The sequence below is a fragment of the Puma concolor genome, chromosome D1, assembly GCF_028749965.1.
Source record: "Puma concolor isolate L17-30 chromosome D1, mPumCon1.1.hap2, whole genome shotgun sequence".
NCBI lineage: Eukaryota > Metazoa > Chordata > Mammalia > Carnivora > Felidae > Puma > Puma concolor.
In genome coordinates, this window is record NC_141676.1 from 106,847,588 (window position 1) to 106,872,484 (window position 24,897).

At 40.0% G+C, this 24,897-nt stretch overlaps 1 protein-coding gene across 5 annotated transcripts in view; it reads left to right on the forward strand.

The window, feature by feature from the left end:
• Positions 1-24,897, forward strand: part of ALG9 (ALG9 alpha-1,2-mannosyltransferase) — a 98,480-nt gene that overhangs the window by 537 nt on the left and 73,046 nt on the right. For all 5 annotated transcript variants that reach the window (XM_086679147.1, XM_025927990.2, XM_086679148.1 and 2 more), the window contains exons 2-8: positions 635-773; positions 1,604-1,738; positions 8,735-8,805; positions 14,053-14,141; positions 16,439-16,574; positions 20,372-20,459; positions 20,636-20,741. In XM_086679147.1, coding sequence (XP_086535273.1) covers positions 635-773; positions 1,604-1,738; positions 8,735-8,805; positions 14,053-14,141; positions 16,439-16,574; positions 20,372-20,459; positions 20,636-20,741 — 764 coding nt within the window. The remainder of the gene's footprint in view (positions 1-634; positions 774-1,603; positions 1,739-8,734; positions 8,806-14,052; positions 14,142-16,438; positions 16,575-20,371; positions 20,460-20,635; positions 20,742-24,897) is intronic.

The window sequence follows — 24,897 nt, forward strand, 5'->3', positions numbered from 1 at the left end:
AGTGTCGCTTCAAGGCTGTTTGCTGGCCCAGGCCCACAGTGGGCTGGCGTCGTGGTGTTAGAGTTGGCAGAGCCTCTGTGGGAGACGTTGGCAAGAGCGAAGAGCATACCTTTGTTGGCTGTGTCTCACAGTCTCCTTCATTGCCTCCAAAGCCCTAACCCCTTGCTCTAAAGTGTGGGCCCCGCAACCTCCAGCACCTGCAGCCGTCTCTCCCGGGGCACTGCGGGTTAGGACTGCATTAACGGAGCCGACAACATACGGAATGGGAGGAGGTTATGTGCTTCGCACAAATTAGGCCTCTGTGCATTTGTACAAGGGGGAGATGAGTAAAGCCGTGGAAAGTAATGACCTTGTTAAGAAAAGGAAAATGAGAGCTTTCTGGCCTTCAAGGAGTGTCATGGATACAATGAATTAAAGTGTATGAGTGAGCTTACCCCTTACAAGTAGGAGGTGGAAGGAGTAATTAAGATTAATAGAGTTCTTCATCCCTTGTTTATTTCTCAGAACAACTAACTTGTTAGGTGAATTACTTAAGTGTGCTTTGATACCATTGCCATTCCTGTCGTTTCTGTCCAGTTTTAGGCCTTCTAGTTGTTGGGTCTTCCTGAGGCATCTTTTCTTTACTTCTGAGCAGGTTGTCTGGGAACAAAGCAGGACAAGTCTGGGCACCTGAGGGATCTACTGCTTTCAAGTGTCTGCTCTCAGCAAGGTTATGTGCTGCTCTCTTAAGCAACATCTCTGACTGCGATGAAACCTTCAACTACTGGGAACCAGTAGGTGATTTCTTTAGTTTTCTTTTTCTCGATTTCACTGCTTGGGGCCTTGTTGCCAATCAAGATGCAAGTAATACACACGTGTGACTGGTAGTAAACTTTATTTTCACTTTTGTATTCTAAGCTGATGATTTTGTATTCTAAGCTGATCAGTTGTTGAAGGCCATAGGAAATTGGGCTTCTTGCAAAAAAGGTGTAATTTGTAATTTTCTTAAAAATTATTTTAAATCAAAATAATACTTAGAGATACTTTTTAAAAAACCAACAACTGTGAAACTTAAAGGGAAAAAAGTAGCTCTCTGTTCCATTGCTCGTATAGCCAAATCCCAGTCCCTAGAAGGAACTACTTGCTTTGAGCTTTTGAAGTTACTCTGATGTTTGTCAAAATAAAAAAGCTACTAAGTAGTATGCTTATTCTGCTATTTCTTAATTTACACATTTGTAAGTCTGCTGACTTCCTATTAAGGAAAATTTAGAGGTGAAATTTTCTAATCCTATTTTACATTTTAAACAAAGGATGTTTAGGTAGCTTAAAGACAAGGTAAGATTTAGAGTTTGTCTGTTTTGGCTAATGAATACTAAAAAAAAAAAAGTGGAGGGTAAAATTCAAGCTTTTAACGTTGACCAAACAGTCTTGTGGAATTTAAAATGTCCTAAGATTGTTCACTAAAGGGTCATTTTGATTATCTATTGGAAATCTTATTGAGAATGTCAGCATTTTTTGTGTATCTTTGTCTCTTTAATGTTTTTGCTTAGAAACTTCACTTGCAACCTGCTAGCAAGGATCTCTGGCCAATTTAACCCGGAACCTATCTGTTTTGTACTTTCAGACACACTACCTCATCTATGGGAAGGGGTTTCAGACTTGGGAGTATTCCCCTGTTTATGCAATTCGCTCCTATGCCTACCTGTTGCTTCATGCCTGGCCAGCTGCATTTCATGCAAGAATCCTACAAACTAATAAGGTAAGGGCAGGCCAACTTGGAAGCTGTTACAGCTGAACAAGAGGCGAGTCTCTGGAACAGTTTTCAGAAAAGGGAAAAATAGATTGGTAGGTAGGAAAGGACTTTTTTTTTTTTTTTAAGAATCATTTATTCATTGTTAAGTAAGCATTAATGGAGCAACTTTAAAAAATTTTTTATTCTGCAATAGTTGACCTGCAGCTTTACATTAGTTTCAGGTGTACGATACAGTGATTCAACAATGTTTTATATTACTATGTGCTCCTCAAGATAAGTGTTTTCTTATTCCCTATAACCTATTTGACCCATTCCTCTCCCCCTTCCCCTCTGGTAACCATCAGTTTGTTTTCTGTATTTAAGAGGGTTTTTTTTTTTCTTTTGGTTTGTCTCTTTTGTTTTGTTTCTTAAATTCCACATATGCGTGAAATCATACGGTATTGGCAAGTTGTTGCAAATTGCAAGATTTCATTCTTTTTTATGGCTGAATACTCTTCCATTGTATGTATATATACCACGTCTGCTTTATCTGTTCATCTGTCAGTGGAACACTTGGGCTGCTTCCATAATTTGGATATTGTAAACAATGCTGCAATAAATACAGGGTTGCATATATACTTTTGAATTAGTGTTTCATTTTCTTTGGGAAAATAGCAGTACTATTACTGGATCATTCAGTAATTCTATTTTTAATTTTTTGAGGAACCTTGATACTATTTTCCACAGTGGTTGTACCAGTTTACATTTCCACCAACAATGCATGAGTTCTTTTTACTCGACATCCTCAACAACACTTGTTGTTTCCTGTGTTTGTGATTTTGTCCATTTCGACAGGTGTGAGTTGAGATCTTCTTGTGGTTTTTTTTTTTGTTTTTGTTGGTTTTTAAATTGTTTTAAATATTTTTGAGAGAGAGGGGCCAGTGTGCAAGCTGGGGAGGGGAAGAGAGAGAGAGTGAGAGGAAGACACAGAATCTGAAGCAGGTTTCAGGCTCTGAGCTGTCAGCACAGAGCCCGATGTGGGGCTCGAACCCATGAGCTATGAGATCATGACCTGAGCCGAAGTTGGATGCTTAACTGACTGAGCCACCCAGGCACCCCTTTGCCCACTTTTTAAATTGGATTATTTGTGTGTTGTTGTTGTGTGTGTTGGGTTATATAAGCTTTTCTCATGTTTTGGATATTAACTAGTGGACCAACTTTTTATCTGGTAGGTACTTTGTTAAGAGCTGTATGTGTAACAGTGACCAAATCCTTGCCCCCATGGAATTTATAGTTTAGTGGGGGAAGATGAAATTGAACAAGTGATTTTAAATGCTATGGGTTGAGGTATGTGGGTGGCTCAGTTGGTTAAGTGTCTGACTTTTGATTTTGGTTCAGGTCATGATCTTAAAGTTGTGGGGTTGAGCCTGGAGTTGGGCTCTGTGCTGGGTGTGGAGCCTGCTTAAGATGCCCTCTATCCCTCTCCCTCTAACCCTTACCTGCTTGCATTCTCTCTTGAAAAGAAAGGAAGGAAGGAGGGAGGGAGGAGAGGGAAGGGAGGATGGGGTGAGGGGATGGGGTATGGGGGGAGGGGGGAGGGAGGATGGAAAAGAAAGAAAGAAATGCAGTGGGTCTTACGGCGGAGAAGTACAAGGTACCATGGGACAGCATCTTAGGGGAGACTAAACAGAGTGCTGAAGGATAATAAGTAGGAGTTAATGGAGACCTAACCTGATGACTTTTTACGAATTTGCTATGATGTGTCTTGGCATGGATTTCTTTGGGTTTGTCCTATTCGGGAATTACTATCCTTCTTAAACATTTAGGCTTACATCTTTTTGCTAAATTTGGGAAGATTTTGGCTATTATTTTACAGAGTACTTCAGCCCTGCTCTGTTTGTTTTCTCTTAAGATTCCAGTGATATCAATGTTAGATGTTTAATTATAGTACCTTAGGTCTCTGAGGCCCTATTAATTTCTTTCTAGTCCGTTTTCTGTGTTGATTGAGCAATTTCTAATCATCCAGTTGATCAATTCTTTCCTCTCTGCTCTCCATTCTGCTGTTGAGCCTATCTTTTAAGATTTTATTTTGGTTATTGTATTTTTTCAGTTCTAAAATTTACATTTGGTTTTTCTTTATATGTTCTGTTGCTTTACTGAGAATTTGTATTTTTTTCGTTTGTTTCCAGTGTGTTCTTAATTGCTCACTGAAGCATTTTTACATTGGCTCCTTTAAGAGTTTGTCAGGTAATTCTGACCTTTATCTAATTGGTATCTATTGATTGACAATTTTCAGTTTGCCATCTTCCAACTAATTTTCAGTTGAAGCCTTGGCCATTTGGGGTATTACATTCTGAGACTGAATCTTCTTCCTGGGCCTGAAGTGCTTCCTCTGCCTTTTTGGGTTTTATTTAAGCCTTCTTTTTGGTCTGGCTGCTTTTGTTACCCTCTAGCAGGAGAAGGGAGAGAGTTCTCCACCTTGGTTAATGTCAGATGGGGGTAGAAGTTGAGGTTCCCCACTAGACCTTCGCTCAAGTGGCCTGGAAAGGGATACTTGACTGGTGCTAGGTGGGGTGAGGAGGTGGAAGTCCAGGCTTACCCAAGTGGTCACCACTGACACTGTGTCCAGAGAGGGAGCTCATTATCACCAGCGAGAATCAAAGTCTTGGCTTCCTACTGGATATTTCATGGCATGGATGGGAGTTGGGCTACATCCCCCCCCCCCCCCCCAGCTGGGGGTGTTTTGCTGGAGTAGAGTGGTTATTGTTTAAAGGCTTTCTGTCTTGTTAGGCTAGCCCTTGCTTGGTGTCTTGGCTAGATCAGCCAGGCTTTGGTTGGTGTTAGTTTGTGCTCATTGGCATTTCTAGCTGCCACCTTCTTTAGCTCTAAGTCTGGAATGTATAAGGCAAAAAGAAAACTTAGGGAACTTACCACTGTGTTTTTCCTCTGGTCCTAAAGTCCCTAGGCAGTCTGCCATCTTCTCTCTACCTTGAGTCTTCTTAGGTTTACTTTACCTGTCATATGCAGAGTTTTTGGTTTTACATAGTAGGAGGAATAGGGAAAAGTGCAACTAATCCACCTTGTATGAAGCAGAAGTCCCTGATTAGAGAACTAGACGTTCAGTAGGAATCAGCTAGGTCAAGGGAAAATGGGGATGCGGGAGGAAAGCCATGAGGCGGGGAAGAGGGCCAGCATGGCCTTATATAAATAGGCTTGATGCTTGGAAGAGAGTGAGTGGTGGAGTGAGTTGCATGATACTGAAAGGTAGGAGGAGGCCAGATTTATACAACACCTGGTAGGCTCTAATAAGGAATTAGGCTTTCTCCCCATGCCCACTGGCTCCCCAGGGCATTCTGAACCCATCCAGAGGCTTTAGAGGAGAGACAAGATGGCATTTGCGTTTTAGACTCATCAGAAAGGTAGCACCTATAGAAAGGGATAAAACTGTCCTTTGCTTCCCTATCAATTCATTTTTTTTTTTAACTTAGCAGAACAGACATATACAGGACGAGGTCTTCGTAGAGAAATAACAATATGCGGTGCTTAAGGCTTTTATTTCCACTTGGCTATCCACTGTCCCTTGCAATTTGACATGTTCAACCGAATCCATCACTCTTTCTTTTATGTCAATGACACGAGCAGGAAGCAGAACAGGAATGAAGATTTCCCTTCTTGTTCTTTCTTCTAATCTCCTCCCTGTTAGGTTTTGCCAACGGAAGCCACTTGGCAACGGGGAATTAGCTTATAGAGTTCCAGCTCCAGCATCCTGATGCACAGTAGAGAGGGTGGATTGTTGCTGAAAGACCATCTGGTAATAATTGGCACCCCTTTGTGTTGGTTACCTTTCCAACTTCTTGCCACTCTAAACAAGAATACCTTTGTTTTGTCTTGTCGAACTCTGCTCAGGAGTCGGATCCCATACATACATCCATAGGCTACTTAATTTCATGGGATACTGCCAGATTGCCCCCCAGAATGGCTATCCAACTTCACACTTGCACAACTCTGTTCCACATTTCAGCCACCTCACACCTCCTGAGCACTTGATATTTCTGATTTGATAATTTTTGCCCTTCTCATGGATGTGAGCTGTTTCTCATTTTAATTGCATTTCTCCAATTAGACGTGAAGTGCAATATTTAATAGTCATTTGTTTTTCCTTTTCTGTGAATTACCTAATCATATCCTTTGCCTGTTTTTCAATTGGGTTTTCTGGTTTTCTTGTCTGATTTGTAGAAGTTTTCAATAGTAACCAAGTACAGGTTTGAGATACTGGAAATCTTTTTGGCTGTCCCCTCTGTGTTAACTGTGCTGTGGACCTTTGTTGAACAGAAATCTTTAATTGATACAGTCAACGCAATTAGTTATTCACTTAAGGTTGGTGGGTTTTGGGTCTTTGCAAAAGAAATCGCTCTTCACCACAGTTCACAAAGATATTCTTACATATTTGCTTAGCTTTATAGTTTTACCTGTCACATAAGGCTTTAATCCATTTGGATATTTTTTTAAAGATACTTAAAAAAATAATCTCTACACCCAACGTGGGGCTTGAATTTGCAACCCCAAGATCAAGAGTAACATGCTCCACCATACTGAGCCAGGCAGGCACGTCAATTTGAACATTAGTTTTTATAAATGGTAGAAAGATCCAGCTTTATTATTTGTGATAGAGTGAACTGGATTTTTCCATACCACCTGTCAAGTAATCCATCCTTTCTCTGATTTGTGATAGCATAGCTATCATACACTTTATTCCCACATGTATGGGTCTTTGCTTTGGCTTCCTTATTTTAGGTCATTGGTCAAATTGTCAGTGCCATATTTTTATTATTACGGTTTTGTTGTGTGTGTGAAATATCTGGTTGATAAATTTCTCCCTTTGTCCGTTTGAAAATTTGTATTTTAAAAATCATTTCAGTATTTGTTTGCCCCTCCCCCAAATTCTGCATTTTGATTAGAGTTGCACTGAATTATATATTAATAGGAAAATCAATGTGTATAGGTTTGTCATTTCATTCTTAAGATGATATATTTACCCATTTGGTTAGGTTTTCTGGGTCTTCTAGTAAAATTTTTAAATGTTCCCATTTCAGTCTTAGCCAGTCTTGGGTAGGTTAAGGCTTACATTCTTAATACTTTATGTTGCTGTTGTGAAAGGAACCTTATTATTTTTTTTTTAGTTAGTCAATGTTGATACAGAGGAATACAATTGATCTTTGTTTTTTGATCTTAATCTAAATCTTGCTGAATTTCCTTATTAGTGTCACTCATGTATCAGGTGAATCTCTTGGATTCTCTTTGATCTGTGTGTGTAGAGTTTAGTTTCTTTTATTCCATATCTAATACCTCATTTCTTGTCATTTTGCAGCAACCAGGACTTCTAGTTATATGTTGGATGTTGTTGTGGAGGCATTGTTACCGTACTTGTAAATAAAACTCTTATATTAACTCAGGCTAATTTTTAACTTTGTAAATGTGTTTTGTACTCTGCCTAATTAGACGAGGGGTCCTTAGGCGTGTGGACCCTTGGTACTAAAATTATCTGAATTCCTAGGAGCATCTAAAATAGTGGTCAGTGTTTAATAGGTTTTCAGAGTGTTTTTATTGAGTTAATGAAACTGGTATTTATTGGATCACTTTATTGAACTCTGGAATTTTTTGGTTACAGTGATGAAAACGGCAAGTATTTTTAAGTTATATAATACAGTTACATTAATTATAACCTCTATTTCAGTAGTACTTAGATTCTGAGGTATTCAAGGCTTTTAAACATACCAGTGTGGGGTGCCTAGGTGGCTCAGTTGGTTAAGCATCTGACTTCTTCTCAGGTCATGATCTTGTGGTTGGTGGGTTTGAGCCCTGCATAGGGCTCTGTGCTGACAGCTGAGAGCCCGGAGCCTGCTTCAGAGTCTGTGTCTCCCCTCCTCTCTGCCCCTCCCCTGCTCATTTTCTCTCTCTCTCTCTCTCTCTCTCTCTCTCTCTCTCTCTCTCTCTCTCTCAAAAATAAATAAACATTAAAAAAAAAAATTAAAACAACATACCAGTGTGCTATAATATGAAAGCTATTCAATAGAACCCTATTAGGTTTATTTTTTAAATCGATGTTTTTAATTATAAAATTAATAAAATCACATTACAGGTATTTGGAAGGTAAGAGGGAAAATGTGCACCTAACTCCTACCAGCTTGATTTAGCCACCTTTACCATTTTATTTATTTATTTATTTAGTTAGTTAGTTATCATTTATTTATTTTCTAATATGCTTTATTTTTAGTTCAATTTAGACACCGAACAATTGAGTGGAAGGTCCAGAGATTTCCCATATACACCCTGCCCCCACACATGTATAGCCTTCCCCGTATCCACATCCCCCATTAGAGTAATACACTTGTTACAATCCATGAACCTGTATTAACACATCATTGTCATCCAGATTCCATCCTTCATACCACCTTTACCATTTTATCACATTTCTTTTCAGCCTTTTCATATGCTTCTGATTTCCAAAGCTGTGATTGTGATGTGTAAATAATAATGTACATTTTTACCTGGCATTTTGTAATTACTGGTAATTATCAATATATAACGATTTAGGAAATGTTTGTTGAATGTAGGAGTTTTATATCCTATGAATTCTTTGTTTCTGTAACCATAAATTTTATCTGTGTAATAGTACATGAAATGTATGTAGCAGAATTGACTGATTGCCCTGTAATCGGATATTGTGTAGTTTTTTTTTTTTAAATGTTCTTTTTCCCCCCTTAAATTAATAGTGCTGCAGTGACCATTTGCATGAGCAGAACTAACCACCCCCCTCCATATTTTCAGTTACTTCTGTGGGCTGGACTCCTAGAAATAGGTACAGTGGATCTAGGGGTATGAAAATGTTTATGATTCTTGATAATACTGCCTTTCAGGAAGATTATACCAGTTCATAGTGTTACTAATAACAAATGAGAGTGGTTTTATCTTGAGTTTTCTTGTTTCTATGACTTCTGTTGTCTTCTTCTTGGTTTCTTTCAGATTCTTGTCTTTTACTTTTTACGATGTCTCCTGGCTTTTGTGAGCTGCATCTGTGAACTTTACTTTTACAAGTGAGTATAAAAGCTTTGCTTCTGAAAGTGCTATGAGAAAGGTCAGTACAGCATAAGATTATTTCTGATAGCATAAGCAGTATTTATAATAGAAAATACTTTTCTCCTGGCTCCTAATAATATATTTGAAGTGGACTTAAAATTTTTTTCTCACTTTATTGATCTACAATTGAAATAGAACATTGTGTAAATTTAAGGTGTACAGATAATTGATAAACGTATCTGTAATGAAATATGACAGTAAGGTTAACACATACCTTACTTGACATGAGTACAACTTGATGTGTGGTGAGAACATTTAAGACTTGCTCTTCTAGCACCTTTCAAGTATATAATAATGTATTGTTAGCTATAGTCACCATGCTGTATACTAGATCTTCCAGAACTTATAGTTGGAAGTTTATACCTTTTGATGAATATCTCCTAATCCTCCCTGTCCCTGACTCCCTGCTTCCCCAGCCCCTGGCAGCCACCATTTTACTTTGTTTCTGCAAGTTTGGCTTTTTTAGATTCCACGTGTGAGTTATTACACTATATGTCTTTTAGTATCTGACTTTTCACTTAGAGTAATGCCCTGAAGGTCCATCCACCTGTTGCAAATGGCAGGATTTCCTTTTTAAGTGATGATATTCCATTGTATATCTTTTTTAAGAGTTTTATTTTTTAAAAATATTTCCTTGAGAGAGCCAGAGTGGGGGCTGGGGAGGGGCGGGGGGGGGGGGGAAGAAAGAGAGAAGGAGAGAGGGAAGGAGGGAGGGAGGGAGGGAGAGAGAGGGAATCTGAAGCAGGCTCTGCACTGTCATCACAAAGCTCATGTGGGGCTCGAACTCATGAACTGTTAGATCATGTCCTGAGCTGAAGTCAGGCACTCAGCTGAGCCACCCAGGTGCCCTATTCCATTGTTATATATGCCACATTTTCTTTATTCATTCATAGATGGACATTGAGGTTGATTCCATGTCTTGGCTGTTGTGAATAGTACTACAGTAAACATGGGAGTACAGATATGCCTCCATATCTTCATATAAAGTGAAATTATGTTTAAACACCTCTAGGGGCGCCTGGGTGGCGCAGTCGGTTAAGCGTCCGACTTCAGCCAGGTCACGATCTCGCGGTCTGTGAGTTCGAGTCCCGCGTCGGGCTCTGGGCTGATGGCTCAGAGCCTGGAGCCTGTTTCCGATTCTGTCTCTCCCTCTCTCTCTGCCCCTTCCTCGTTCATGCTCTGTCTCTCTCTGTCCCCAAAATAAATAAACGTTGAAAAAAAAAATAAAAAAAATAAAAAATAAAAAAAAAAAGTAAACACCTCTAACTGGTGTTTTATTTGGTAGAATTTAGTAGAGCCTTATTTTTGGTCTCAAGATAAATATGATTTACCTCTTTGCCTTGAGCTTAGATGATGGGAAATTATTCCTGTTGTGGGACTTGCTGCTCTTAAATTTTTTTTTTCAATGTTTTTAATTTTTTTTTGGGACAGAGAGAGACCGAGCATGAACGGGGGAGGGCAGAGAGAGAGGGAGACACAAAATCGGAAACAGGCTCCAGGCTCCGAGCCATCAGCCCAGAGCCTGACGCGGGGCTCGAACTCACGGACCGCGAGATCGTGACCTGGCTGAAGTCGGACGCTTAACCGACTGCGCCACCCAGGCGCCCCTTAAATTTTTTTTTAATGTTTATTTTTGAGAGAGCATGCAAGCTGGGGAGGGACAGGGAGACACAGAATCTGAAGCAGGCTTCAGGCTCTGAGCTGTTAGTCCTGAGCCTGACTCAGGGCTTAAACCCACGAATGACGGGATCATGACCTGAGCCGAAGTTGGACGCTTAACCTCCCGAGCTACCCAGGTGCCCCAGGGACTCACTGCTCTTATTTGCACTCAGGACGTGGTCTTTGCCCAAGTACCTGTTGGTTGGTTGAATGTTAGTGGAAGTATTAAGCATTTAAGTGTCAGGGCGCCTGGGTGGCTCAGTCGGTTAAGTGTCCGACCTCAGCTCATGTCATGATCTTACGGTTCGTGGGTTCGAGCCCCGCATCGGGCTCTGTGCTGACAGCTCAGAGCCTGGAGCTTGTTTCAAATTCTGTGTCTCCCTCTCTTTCTGCCCCTCCCCCACCCGTGCTCTCTTTCTGTCTCAAAAATAAATAAATGTTAAAAAAAATAAAAAAAAGAAAAGCATTTAAGTGTCACAGTAATAAAAATAGCCACTTTTTTTTTTTTTTTTTTTTTTTTTTTTTACTTGAAACCTAACACATCTTAATAATGCTTTAAGGGGTATTTAGACTTAATAATAATTATTTAAAAAATCTTCCTGCTGCAAAACAGATAAAAATGTCAGATAAAATTCTCTGGTGTTGAGTCGGGGTGGCACAGGGGAGAAAAAAGAAAGCCAGTGCTGTCTTTGAGGATTGTAACCATATAGTGGTCTACTTAGGGGTTTAGGACTGAGTTCAAATCACCTTTGTGGTCCCTCAAACCCTCCACCCACCCCAAGTTGAGAATTTATTTGAAAACTGTTACGGGTTGGTATTACTCCTAGGCATCTTGCAAAAACAAATGGAAAATTTCTCCAGAGAAATCGATTTTTAATCCAGGTGTCAAAGAACTATGACAAATAAAGTTCTACTGAACAAGAAGTTATAATAAAAACAAATCACAAAGCACAGAAGAGAAGCAGACTTAAGTGAGAACCAGCAGAAATAACAACAGAAAGCTGACCTGCAAAACTTCATTTGTTAGGAATTATTAAAATAAGAATATAAAATAAATGATAATTTTAAAGAAATAAAGAATTGAAAACATGAATAAGAAACAAGAGCCTAAGTAATCCATTGAGTGAAAAGGAACTTGGAGAATGGGAGGAAATATTTGAAAACCATGATCTGAAAAGAGGTTCAGTTCCACAATATATAAGAAACTCGTCCAATTCAATAACAAACTGGTTAAAAAAGGACCAAGAACTTGAACAGACCTTTTTCTAAAGAAGATGCATGCTTAGCGAACAGGTATATGAAAAGATACAGTGTCACTAATCCTCTGGTAAATGCAAATCAAAACCACAATGAGCTATATGACCTCATTCTCGTTAGAATGGCTATTACCAACGAAAAAACAGCTGGTGTTGGCAAGAATGGTTTGGAACTTTTGGATCCTGTAGGTGGGAAAGAAAAATGATATGGCCACTGTGCAAAAACAGTACGGAGGATCCTCAAAAAACTAAAAGTAGAAGTACCATATGATCCACCAATCCAACTTCTGGGTATTCATCTAAAAGAACCGAAACAGGATCTTGAAGAGGTATCTGTACTTCCATGTTTATTGTAGCACTATTCACAGTAGCCAAGATGGGAAACAAGTTAAGTGTCCATTGACTGATGCATGGTGGGGGGGAAATGTGGTATATACGTAGAATGGAATACTCAGTATTAGAAGGAAATCCTGTAATAATGTGACAACATGCATGAGCCTTGAGGATAGGCCAAATGAGCTAACCAATTAAAGATGGACAAACACTGGCTAATTTGACTTGTGTGAGGATTCTAAAATAATCAAACTCATGGAATCCAAGAATAGAATTGTGGTTGCCAGGGGTTAGGGAGAGGGGGAAATGAGGAGTTGCTGATAAATGCATATAAAATTTCAGTTGTGCAAGATGGGTAAGTGCTAGAGTGCTACTGTAAACATTGTGCCTATTAACGATGCTGTAGTTCACACTTAAGAGTCTGTTAAGAGGGTACGTCTCCCATGTGTTATTACCACGATAAAATAGAAAAGCTAAAAGGAAAAAGGAGTGAGACTACAAAAATGGCCCAGCAGATTTGAAAAAAGAACCAAACACAACTTGTAGACGTGAAAGTGAACAACTGATATTTAAAGTTCAGTGGCTAGTTGAAACCGCCAATTAGACGTGTTAATGAGTAAGTTAGATCGATTGGAAGAAATGAGTAAGAATGAAGTACAGCACGACAAAAAGGAAATAAAAAGAAAATATGAAGAGATTAAGACACCTACCTCTGTGGTAGATTTGACCGATCCAGTGTTCGTCTAATCAGATTCTAGGAGATGATAGAATGGGGAGAAGGCCGTATTTGGGGAAATAATGGTTAAGAATTTTCCAGGATCCCTGAAACCCAAGATCCTAATTCATAGATTCAGGGAGCCTAACCTATCCTGAGCTGGGTAAATAAAAAGGAATTAGTGAAACTACATAGAACACTAAGGGTAAAGAAGATCTTAAAAGTTGACAGAGAACTAATAGAATATATCTACAAAGGAATATTAGACTGACAGAAGCCTTCTTAAAATCCGGAACATTAAAAAAATATATATATATTCAAAGTTCTTGGAGAAAATGGCTTCATCCTAAAATTGTGTACTCAGCGAAATCCTCTTTTAAGACGAAGCACTAAATAAGACTTTTTTTTTTTAGACCAAAAAAAAAAAAACCCCCAAAAAACAAAAAAGAGGGAATTTGCCATTAGCAGATCCTCAGTAAAGACACTTACAAAAGATAGCCTTAGCTGGAAGCCAAGGTAATCCAGAAAGAAGCTCTGAGCTTCTCTAAGGGACCTGAGCAAGAGAATGGTTTACGCAGGCATATGTTGGAACAAAATTGACCAAATGAAGCAGCAGTGATTGCTCATAATGTTCACAGGGTTAAAGACCTCCACGAAAGAGGTAAAGGAAGTGTGTAATTGCTTCATTTTGAGGAATGTGGACTTAGTGACGCGTGGTGTATCTCCTACTCTTCTCTTCTGATAACTACCCTGTATTGAGTCACTCTGTTCCAGGTGCTCCCAGCACTTTGCCATGTATTGTCCTCACACAAATCTTAGAAAGTAGACCTTAGCATTACCCTCACTTTACAGATAAGGAATCTGACAGTGTTGTCGCTAGACCAGGGTACCTACCACTGTTAGTAAGTGGAGGAGCCCAAATTTGAACCTGTGCCCCTCTGAATGTGAGGCCTATTGTTTTTCCACTACATGATGCTGTTTTCCTATTGATCGTCTACCTACTCTTAGTCCAGAAAGCATGCATTTTTTTTTTTTTTAGGTAGAGCGCTTCTCTTCTACTTAAAGAATAAGAATGTTTGGGTTTGTTAGGCACACAAAATTGCTGACAAACCTGTCCAGGCAGTTCTGTGTTTGACTTTAAATCTTCAGTGTTCTCTGTGAAGCAGGCATGTTTTTGTCTTTTGATTTGAAATGTCTGTCCCTAAGATTTGCCATGCTGATAGTCTTTGCCTTTCTCCTAGGGCTGTGTGCAAGAAGTTTGGGCTGCATGTGAGTCGGATGATGCTGGCCTTCTTGGTTCTTAGCACTGGCATGTTTTGCTCATCATCAGGTAAGTAAACGCTCAGGGGAAGATGTAACAGGTCCACTGATCTTTCACAGCTGAGCTTAAAGGAAGACTTTGTGTAGGTGTAGGTTACATTGTATAGCATATCAGTAGTTTGCAGAGCACCGTTATCTGCATGATCTTCATCATCCTTTATGGCAGTCCTGTGTTAGTATGATAAATATTTTCCCATTGTGCAGATGAGGACTCGGAAACTTAAAAAGGTGATAAGTTATTTTCACCACACTGCTTTCTATTACATGGTTGTAGATTTTTTGTTTTTGTTTTTGTTTTTTATCACTTCCTCACAAGGCTGAAAAACACCAACACCTGTTGCCTTTCCCTGCTGTTAGGGGGAGAAAAATAATTTTGTTTTTCTTGTTTGTGTGTAAAAACCCTGTTCTTTATGGTTCTGCTTTCTGTTTCTTATTTGCGATGTATTCTGTAAAGGCATACGTCCTCCCTGTTGGGCTTTTTTTTTTTTTTTTTTAAGTAAACTTAAAGAGAAATTACAATATTAGACTGGTGGCTTACAAACTGTGCTCCATTGAACACTTGTGTTGTCTGACCTGAGTCACAGTGGCCTATTGCCAAAAGGTAGCCTGTTTCTGATGCTCTGAAAAAAAATTAAGCTACTAGTTATAACTATGCCAGTTTTTTTTTTAAATTAAAAAAAAAAAAAAATTTTTTTTTTTTTTCAACGTTTATTTATTTTTGGGACAGAGAGAGACAGAGCATGAACGGGGGAGGGGCAGAGAGAGAGGGAGACACAGAATCGGAAACAGGCTCCAGGCTCCGAGCCATCAGCCCAGAGCCCGACACGGGACTCGAACTCACGGACCGCGAGATCGTGACCTGGCTGAAGTCGGACGCTTAACCGACTGCGCCACCCAGGCGCCCCCTTTTTTTTTTTTTTTTTAACTATGCCAGTTTTAATGTCTGCTTGTGTATACCAGAATCTAGTATATACACTAAATATACACATAAAAATAGCATCCAGCACAAAAGTATGTACTTTGTCGACTGTATCAAACTTTGTGTTCTGCAGGGACCTCAGGATTCCACAACTGAATAATTAAAAAAAATTTTTTTTTAAACGTTTTTATTACTTTAGAGAGACAGAAACAGAGCACAAGCCAGGGTAGGGGCAGAGAGAGAGGAAGACCCAGAATCGGAAGCAGGCTCTAGGCTCTGAACTGTGAGCACAGAGCGTGACGCGGGGCACAAACCCACGAACAGTGAATAATTTTGAGTGTCACTGCTCTAAACGAGACTGTGCTGTTCCTTCTGAGCTGGCAGAGGCCTCTCATTCCTCTGCTCCCTTTGTTCTCTACATTGGCAGCTGTAATTGATAGCTTTGGATGGCATCAGTATTATTTAGCATTGATCAGTGAAGTTGTACCTTAGGTTTTTTTAGTTATTTTGCTATTCCTAAAACTGATTGAGTGTGGGAGGTGTTCAGGAGTGGCTTTAGCTTTGTCATCTCAGTTGAGGATATTGAGGCACAGAGAAATTCAAGGCATCCTTTTACATAGAGCTTCTAAACCCTTGACTGACTTTGTGAGATCATACTGCCCTTCGTTGTGGTCCTTGCCTCGTGCTGATTTTTCTTTCCTAGTGTTACGTGAAGCAGGCCTTGTACAGCCTGGAGAGGCAGATCTGCATTTTTGTGTCACCTTGTTAGAAACACTGATCAAATGTTACTGCAACAGAGACCCTGAAAGCACTCCGTCCTCTGCTGTTTACTGTAGTAAACAGTTACTTTGTTGTAACAAAGTAATGCTAGACAAAAGTAATTAGGGGACATCTAAAGGCCAAATTACCCATGTCAGTGGATGCAGGATGTGATATTTGGCCCTTGAGAAGGCTTCCTAGACTTCCTATGAGGTAAAGTTAGTGCCAGGACAGTCTCGGAAGACTACCAGAAGATAAAATTCTTCAGAAATAGTCAGCAATGGGTCTAAGTTTCTTGAAGCATATTCTCTGCCTGGAAATATAACTGGAAATCTGTAAGTTCTGGATTTGGAGTACAGGCCAGGAGAAGAATGGCATGGTTTATATTGTATAAGTAGGCAGTGTTGTTGGTACCTAAAAAACAGGAGTGAGAAAATATGAATACCCTGGAACTTCATTGTTATTTAAGGAGTATCACTTTACTACACATTTCTCCTACAGTGTTCCTCAAAACCTGTTCCTGGTGATTGACCTCCTGCAATGTGGGTAGATTTTTGATAATACCTAATCAGTCTCCTACTTTTGTCCCTCCCACCCCCCTTCTATTCCCCTTTTCTTTACCCTTGCAGCGCTCCTTCCTAGCAGCTTCTGTATGTACACCACGCTGGTAGCCATGACTGGCTGGTATTTGGACAAGACTTCCATTGCTGTGCTTGGAGTGGCAGCTGGGGCTATCTTGGGCTGGCCATTCAGTGCTGCCCTTGGGTAAGAAACCAACACAATTCATCTTCTGGTATCATTGGACACACAGTCAATATGAGCGTTGGCTTATCTCCGTGTTCCTTGGTTATGACCTGAAGTCAAAGGAATGAATCAGACCTACCCAAATTCTGGGAGTTGGAAGAATCTGTCTCTTGGTGTTTATTGTTAGGATTAAATCTAATACCAATAGTGACTCTTAGGCATCTGCTGTGTGTTAGGTGCCACGAATCCCCTTAGAAACTTTATTCCTAAACCTTATAACAGCTTTGCAGGAGAAATCCAAGTAGTAGTGCTTCAGAAGGGGGAAAGTAGACTCCAGGAGGGTGAGAAATTTGCCTTGAAGGTGACGACTGCTTTTGGATCCAGGCCTCCCTGACCCCATCACTGATGTTTCTTCTACGCTACACTACTCGGTGACGTGCGTTTCCCACTCCCAGGCGTGAAGTCAGACTTTACCTGCAGGCTCGTGGTGTTAGCTCAGCAACTTGTCCCCAAGCAGCTTTGTTGCTCATGTTCCTTGTTTTTGCCACTTTGGCTCTAGTCTGTGCTGCATTTGCTTCTCACCTGCACTGCAGGTAATTTGGAAAAATACTGTAGTTTGATGTTAAGGTTATTGTAGTACAGCTGACCCTTGAACAGCCTGGGTGTTAGGGGCACTGACCCCCTGCACAGCCCAAAATCTGCATGTAACTTTTGACTCCCCAGAAACTTTACAATAGCTTATTGTTGACCAGAAGCCTTACTGATTACTTACTCAATTAACACGTACTTGGTGTGTTATATGTATCCTATACCGTATTCTTACAATAAAGTTAAGCTACAGAGAAGAAAGTGTTACTAAGAAAAGAAGATTTATTCACAGTACTGTACTGTATTTATAAGAAACAATTGGCATACATGCGGACCCACGCAGTTTAAACCCATGCTGTTCAAAAGTCAACTGTAATAGTCTATTTCTATTGTAAAAAAAAAATGCCAGTTTGTTTTAGGTAGAAAGAATACCTAATTTACTTTGCCCGTAGCCTCATCTTCAAAGGTACTCTTACATACTTTCGTATATATCTTTCTAGAAACTGTCCTCATGTGTAAAGGCACACACATGGACATCCTGGAAATTAAATAGGATTACCTTGTACCTGTACATACTTTTTGTTGTATCTACATTGGTCTTTGTACAGATGGCACAGCATTCCACCTTCTGACCCTGATGTGGCCGTTGCCTTATCGGGAGAGATTTAGTTTTCAGTATTCTCCTATGATGTACAATGCTTTAGTGAACGTTTTTGTCCACATGTCTATACATTGATGGAAATTTATTGATACGGTAAATTTCTGGAATGGGGGTTACTAAGAGGATCAATATTCTATGTTTTCTTAATTGTCTTCTATTTTTATTATTTTTTAACTTTTATTTTTGAGAGAGAGTGTAAGCGGCTGAGGGGCAGAGAGAGAGAGGGAGGCATGGAATCTGAAGCAGGATCCAGGCTCTGAGCTGGCAGCACAGAGCCCAATGAGGGGCTCAAACTCCCAAACCTTGAGATCGTGACAAGAGCTGAAGTTGGTTGCCCACCTGACTGAGCCACCCAGGCATCCCCTTAATTTGTCTTTTAAAGGCTGGTTTCCCCACCTCCAATCTTTGATTCTGTTTATCCTCAAAATACTGTATTCAGGATTTTGTGTGAGGCCTTCTTCTTTTATCTCAACCATCTTGATAATTCAAAACTGAGCTCACTGTCTTCCCTCCATATCTGTTCTTTTATCTATGTTTCTATCCCAGTAAATGATAACATCATCTGCTCAGTGCTCAGTCAGGAACTTGAAAATTACCTGTGACTCTTTTCTTTTTCCCATGTCCTGTTTGTTTTATCTCCTGAATATCTTGAATCTACTTTTCTTCACCTCTGCTCCTGAGTTACTATGCAGACTCGTAAATGATCTTCCCATCTCTAGGCTTGATCTCTGTAGATCTGCTTTCTATAATCAAACTAGACTTATCTTCCTAAAATGCAAATAGGATTTTATCACGGCCTGTTTTGTTTTAAACTCTGTAATAGCTTCCCCGTTGCTCTGTGTCACAGAAGTTGACAGCCTGTGGGCCCAGTGCAGCTGGTCTTGTTTTGTGCAGCCCAAGAACTAGGAAGTTGTTGTATTATAAAGGGTTGTTAACAACACACCCACACCCACCCACCCACACACACACACACACAGTACAGACACACACAGAACATGAAACAGAGACCATATGTGGCCTGCAGAGCCTAAAATATATACTGGCAGGTCCTTTCAATAAAAAGCTTGCCAACCTCTGTTCTATGGTGTCCAGATTCTAACATGACTCAAAAAACCCCAATCCTGCCTCCTTTTTAATTCTCCAGTAACTAAAAGTATTTTTTTTTTTCACTTCCTCCATTCCTTTTACTCTGCCCCATTGACATTGAACTTTATGAGTTCCTCAAATACCTTTAGGTGGCACATATTGATTGGTCTGCCTTTAGGGGAGATCAGTGATTTCAGGATCACAATCAGCAGTCTACCATCATTTATTGAATACTTTGTGCTACATGCTGCTGATACTGTGATAAGACAGTTACGCTTCCTGCTCTTTTGGAGCTTATATTTTAGTGGGAAAGACCGACCTTGAACAAGTAAATAGAAGTATGATGACTTACCAAAGGAGAAGTACAGATGCCATGGGAATGTCACTGGTTGGGCAGAAAAAAATGAAAACACAAAAAGTTAATGCAAAACTTAGATAATAGAATGTGGAAGTTCCTATCACAGAAGAGATGCCTTGTGGTAGCACATGACATTGCTAAGTAAATGATAGACATGATAATGCTATGTAAACTCAGAGACAGGAGAAATCGGTTCCGCAGAGGAGTTGAGAGCAGAGCCTGTGGTGAATTTTGGGTAAATTGTGTCGTATCAGATTGGTGTGGGGAGGGAATTTGTTGTGGCGGGAGCATGGGTGAAGATTCTGGCTAGTGTACCAGATCTGGAGGTCCTGGGCATGAAGGTGACGGTTGATGATGTAAGAGTGGAGGTACCTCCTGAGAAAATGATGTAGAGAAAGAAGAGTAGAAGTTTGCTTTTGGGAAATAGACCGTGGTAGGGCACTAAAAGGAAAAGGTGCACTTGGGAAGAGGCCAGAAAAGAGCAGGAGCCAGGAAGCCTAAAGAGGATGAACAGATGCTTTGTGTCAAGTGCCACAGGAAGACCAAGGTAGATGGAGGTAGTGAAGAGATTCGGGGTCTGGCTGAGGGGAGGTGCCTGTTGACCTTATGTCATTCTCCCTGCCTTAAAGCCAGGCCTTCAGGAAGAAGTGGGGAAGGCAGCTTGTGGAATTTAAGTGAAAGGGAGAAGAGCAAATGGTATTGGAAGGGGGTGTATCAGAACTGACTTACTCAAGTTTGTAGTGTTAGCAAAATTTTTATAAATCATGGAAGAGATTTGTGTTGATTCATTTGGCAGGGTCGGTGTAGGACCACAGGGCACAGTTACTTAGAATTAATGTATTTTAAATGTCTGTCACACATGAATAGGTATAATAAGGAGCTCCTTCCAGAAGCTCAGTATTAATGTTCCTTGTGCATCATGGGGTGTGAAGTACTATCATGGGCTCTCTAAACAGAACACTGTATTTTTGAGAAGACATCCTCTTATATACTAGTGTTCTTTCCTCACTATAACTGCTAGAGACATTTTTCCCCCTATGTTCAGCATGAAGTATGTGTGAATCAGACTTGTTTGAGTCTATGTTGTAAGTATTTAATTTCCTACTTTGTTTCTCTGTTAAATAGTTTACCCATTGCCTTTGATTTGCTGGTCATGAAACACAGGTGGAAGAGTTTCTTTCATTGGTCTCTGGTGGCCCTAATACTCTTTCTGGTGAGTTTTATTTTGTTCCCTGTTTTGTTTGAACATTGTAATGAAAGCATGTTCTGATGTAGGAAAGAGAACATGAGAAGGTCATTCTGTTATTCTCAAGTTTATCCTGCTCCCCCTGGGAGAATGTTTGCAGAACAAACCCCTGCAATTGCTGTTTATTTCCTGCTCTGTTTCAGGTGCCTGTGGTGGTCATTGACAGCTACTACTACGGGAAGCTGGTGGTGGCACCACTGAACATTGTTTTGTACAATGTCTTTACTCCTCATGGACCTGATCTTTATGGTAAGGCCTTAGGGACTCTGGGGAAGGGCAGGAGATGGCTTCATTTGCCTGAACTTTGACATTTCAACGTGGTTTCTTTATTTCATCAAATATTCTTTGGCAAATACAGCATTTCTTTGCTGGTATTCTTTTTAAAAAAGAAATGACATTCAGCTATAGCACAGCGATGATTAAGTAACCGGTAAATGTTTCTTCTTGATTTATGTGATTTCTGTTAGTCCTGTCTGTCGTTCTCGGTATGTTGTGGTATGTTTCTTCCTGATTGATGTGATTTCTGTTAGTCCTGTCTGTTGTTCTCGGTGTGACGTGGTTCTTGATGCTACTTTTTAAAATGAAAAGTTACTTTTTAGTCTTTCCATTAGAAAATCCGTATGATAACAAAAATAGGAAAATAAAAACATTCATAATCCTGTCATCTCCAGATAGTTGTTGTTAATATTTTGGAGTCTCTTCCTCCAGATGTCTTGTGGACATACACACATTTGGTATTACTTTTTCTTTTTAAAATTTGCATTAAGTATCAGGGATTAGGAGAGAAAGTTTGGAAAATGTATAGAAATAGCAGAGCAAATGGTGGAGTCAGCATGAGAAAAAGGTGGGTAGTTTGGCCAGCTTTAAAGGGCTGATGCCTTTAATCTGGGGAATATATTCTGCATTTTACCTCCATCTCCCTTTCCTCCCCCCACCCCAATGCCTTCTTTCAGCAAGCACTGAGCCGGTTTTATTTGGCCCCCGAGGGCATTTGTGTTGGTGACAGCTATGGAGGATTGTCCTAGAGATCTTCCTGGTCAGATCAGCCAAATCAGTAAACATCTTTTGAGACCATTTTTCATTAAAATAAGTGTAGTTTCTTCTGCCTTAATTTTCTGAAGGTCTTGAAGAATTTTTTAATATATGATTGTCCTGGGGCTCTGCTGTGAAACAAGTTAATACTACCCCTGTGTCTTACCAGTTTAAGCCATGCCCGTCACTTTCCTGTGCCACTTTGTCCACAGGACCAACAGATTTGATGATTTGAAGTAAGCATACAAATAAGATTTAATTGGACCTGTCAGGATTTGTGGAATATTGTCATTTAGATGGCAGTAGGTAATAGGTCATAATAAACCGTGTTTTGTCTAGTGACTTGAATTTCCACACTGCCTTGTTAGAGAATAATTGTTAAGTGAAGGAATTTTAATGTTTTTAAAAGTTTATTTAGGTAATCTCTGCACCCAACGTGGGGTGCAGAATGCACAACCTCGGTATCAAGAGTCACACACTCCTCTGAGCCAGCCAGGTGTTCCCTAAGTGAATGAATTTAAAAAGGCTCCTTTAAGACTTCAAGATCCCCAAAATGTGAGAAAAGCCCCAATTTTAAGCTTTCGCCTCTAGATGTCTCCCTTTAGCTGGAGAGAGTTTGTATGTTTTTAATTCCCCCTTGTTTTAGGTTACTTGTAACATTTTATTTGATTGTGTAAGACCATAGAAGAAAGACTGTCCTTTTAGACCCAGATTGCATGTTAGAAACTGATTTACATGGAATCTATGGAAGCAAAATACCCATTATGTATAGGTGAATAAATTGTTAATTTGAGTTTAATTTTGGGAGACTGTCTTCACTTTTTAAAAATTATTTTTTATTTTTAGAGAGCACCTACATGAGTGGGGGAGAGGGGTGGGCAGAGGGGGAAAAGAGAGAATCTTAAGCAGACTCCGTGCTCAGCATGGAGCCCATCTCAGGGTTCAATCCCAGAAACCTGGGATCATAACCTGAGCCAAAATCAAGAGTCAGACACTCCATCAACTGAGCCACCCAGGTGCCCTTGGCTTCACTTTCTAAATAGGTTATTACATAGTGGTATTAAAATAATTTTTTTAATGGTTATTTTAGAGAGCACACATGCAAGCAAGCAGGGGAGGGGCAGAGAGCAAGGGAGACACAGAATCTGAGCAGGCTTCAAGCTCTGAGCTGTTAGTACAGAGCCCAATGTGGGGCCTGAACCCACGAACCGTGAGATCGTGACCCTAGCAGAAGCTGGATGCTTAACTGACTGAGCCACCCAGGCGCCCCATCAAAGATTGACTTTTTAATAGATGCTGTACAGTTATCAGAGTAAGATAGCATATGTTTTGTCATGAAAGCTTCAGCTGTTTCACTCTACATACATGTTGGGCCCTATTGGGCATCATCTTGACTATTTTGTTAGACTTGACTGCTCAAAGTGCTTCATTACCTATTGTAGGCATAGGTTTCTTCTCTGAAAGTTACAAATGCATCATGCTGATAGTTTCTACATTCATGTCTTAGTGCTGTTTTTTGGATGTAAGAGCAAATAAGCCTATAATACTTAAACAGTTAGTTAAATGGACTTGAGTTAAAGAAACATGGACTAAGCTGCCTTTGAGCATTTGTGTCCTCATAATTTGCTGTCCCATACGGCTACAGTCACACGAACAGATAATTATAGTCAATTGTGTTACATACTATAGTGGAAAGATGGGGAATCACAGGAGCAAGTCCATCTGGTGGTAGCAGAAGGACTTCTAGAGTCAAGCCTGGAAGGAAGAGTAGATGTTTGGTGAGTAGATGCTAGAGGGGGTATATTTCAGACAAACACAATGTTCAGGGTAGGGACTGCAGAGACAAAAAAATAAATAAATAAAAAATAAATAAAAAAATTGAATATTTTGAATTTTTTTTTACAGCATTAGCTAATTTTAGATAGAAACTGTACAAACATGAGCAAGATAAATTCAGTTTCTCTGTTGTGATTATAATATAAATATTTACTCCATTATTCCTGGTTTTCACAGGGACCTTTCTATACTTGCTTGGCCAGAGAGCATCTATGAATGACATATTCCAGACCTGAGCTGGCTCTTTTGAAGCCAGGAGAAAGAAAAAGAGTACTTTTTCACAACTATAAATTATAATTGCTTCTGTTTATCAAATGCCTGTTCTATACGAGAGATTTTATATAACATCATCTTCTCCTCATAAAAACTTTGTGAGAGAGGCATTATTTATGCTTATTCCCAGCTATGGAAACCAAGGTGGAAATGCACATAAAACCAAGGGACTTGCACATAATTAATAGGTGGCAGAAATGGGATAAGAGCCCAGGGCTGTCTGACTCCCAAGCCTGTGTTTTTTCCACTGAAAACCGCCTTAGCAAAACTCTGGAGTTTGGCGTTTGAGACTCTACAAGAGAATAAGCAAAAACAGAGTGTGAGTTGGAGATAGAGGAAGATAAGATTTGATCTAAAGAAGGGGCAGGAAGTTGTGCCTCTGAAGGCCCACACACTGGGCTTGGAGGGTGATCAGGAAGCCTCAGAGAGCTTCGATGGCACAGTGGTATGCAGGCTGGCAGGCTCTCTTTCACAGGGGAGCATTGCTCCATGCTTGTTAAAGAAAAAGAATATTTGGACAAGGAAAAAAATACTTGGCATTTAGGAAATTTAGTGTAGACATAAAATTGCAAAGTCATAGGCAAAGCATCTCTTTGGTGTCAAAGATCAAGAGGTGAAATTTAGTGTTGCAAAAAACAAAGTGACTGGTCATGGCACTGATTTTGCTTCTTACCCTTGTAACATTTGGCGTTGGCAGATGTCGGGGTTGATAAGTATTTTTATGTGGAGAGTGAAGACTGGTGCTCTCTGAGGAGTTGAGGCCTGGAGAAGGCGTGGGAGGGCGGGTATGAGAAATGCTCTTCCTTCAAAAACAACAGTGGGTCGGCTCAACGATGCCACTTAGCAATTTAGGACGTGATCCCTGCCTGTTGATGTGTTCTATCAACATCTGTCACATCACTGGACAGGAAATTTCAGAAGGCAAAGGCGAATGGCCTTTATTAAAGGCCCAAAGTTTTCCATTTGTGCAGGAGCAGAGGATGAGGCCCCAGTGGAGTCACTCAAGAGCTGACTGGTGTCAAGATCTGTTCTAGGGCTTTCATTGTTTTGCTGATCATTTTTGTTGGACCTTGGTGTCTCTTTGCTCTGGGTGTTGTAAATTTGACATTTATAAGGATGATTTACTACAATTTAGTTCTTAAGGTTTTATAAAATTGTACGCCTATAAAATAGCTTCCTTTCATTCAATCGGTGGAACAGTAAACATTATCCCTTCTTCTTCTGGCCTCTTTGAAGGTTCCCTTTAGCTCACTTAAATGAAAGG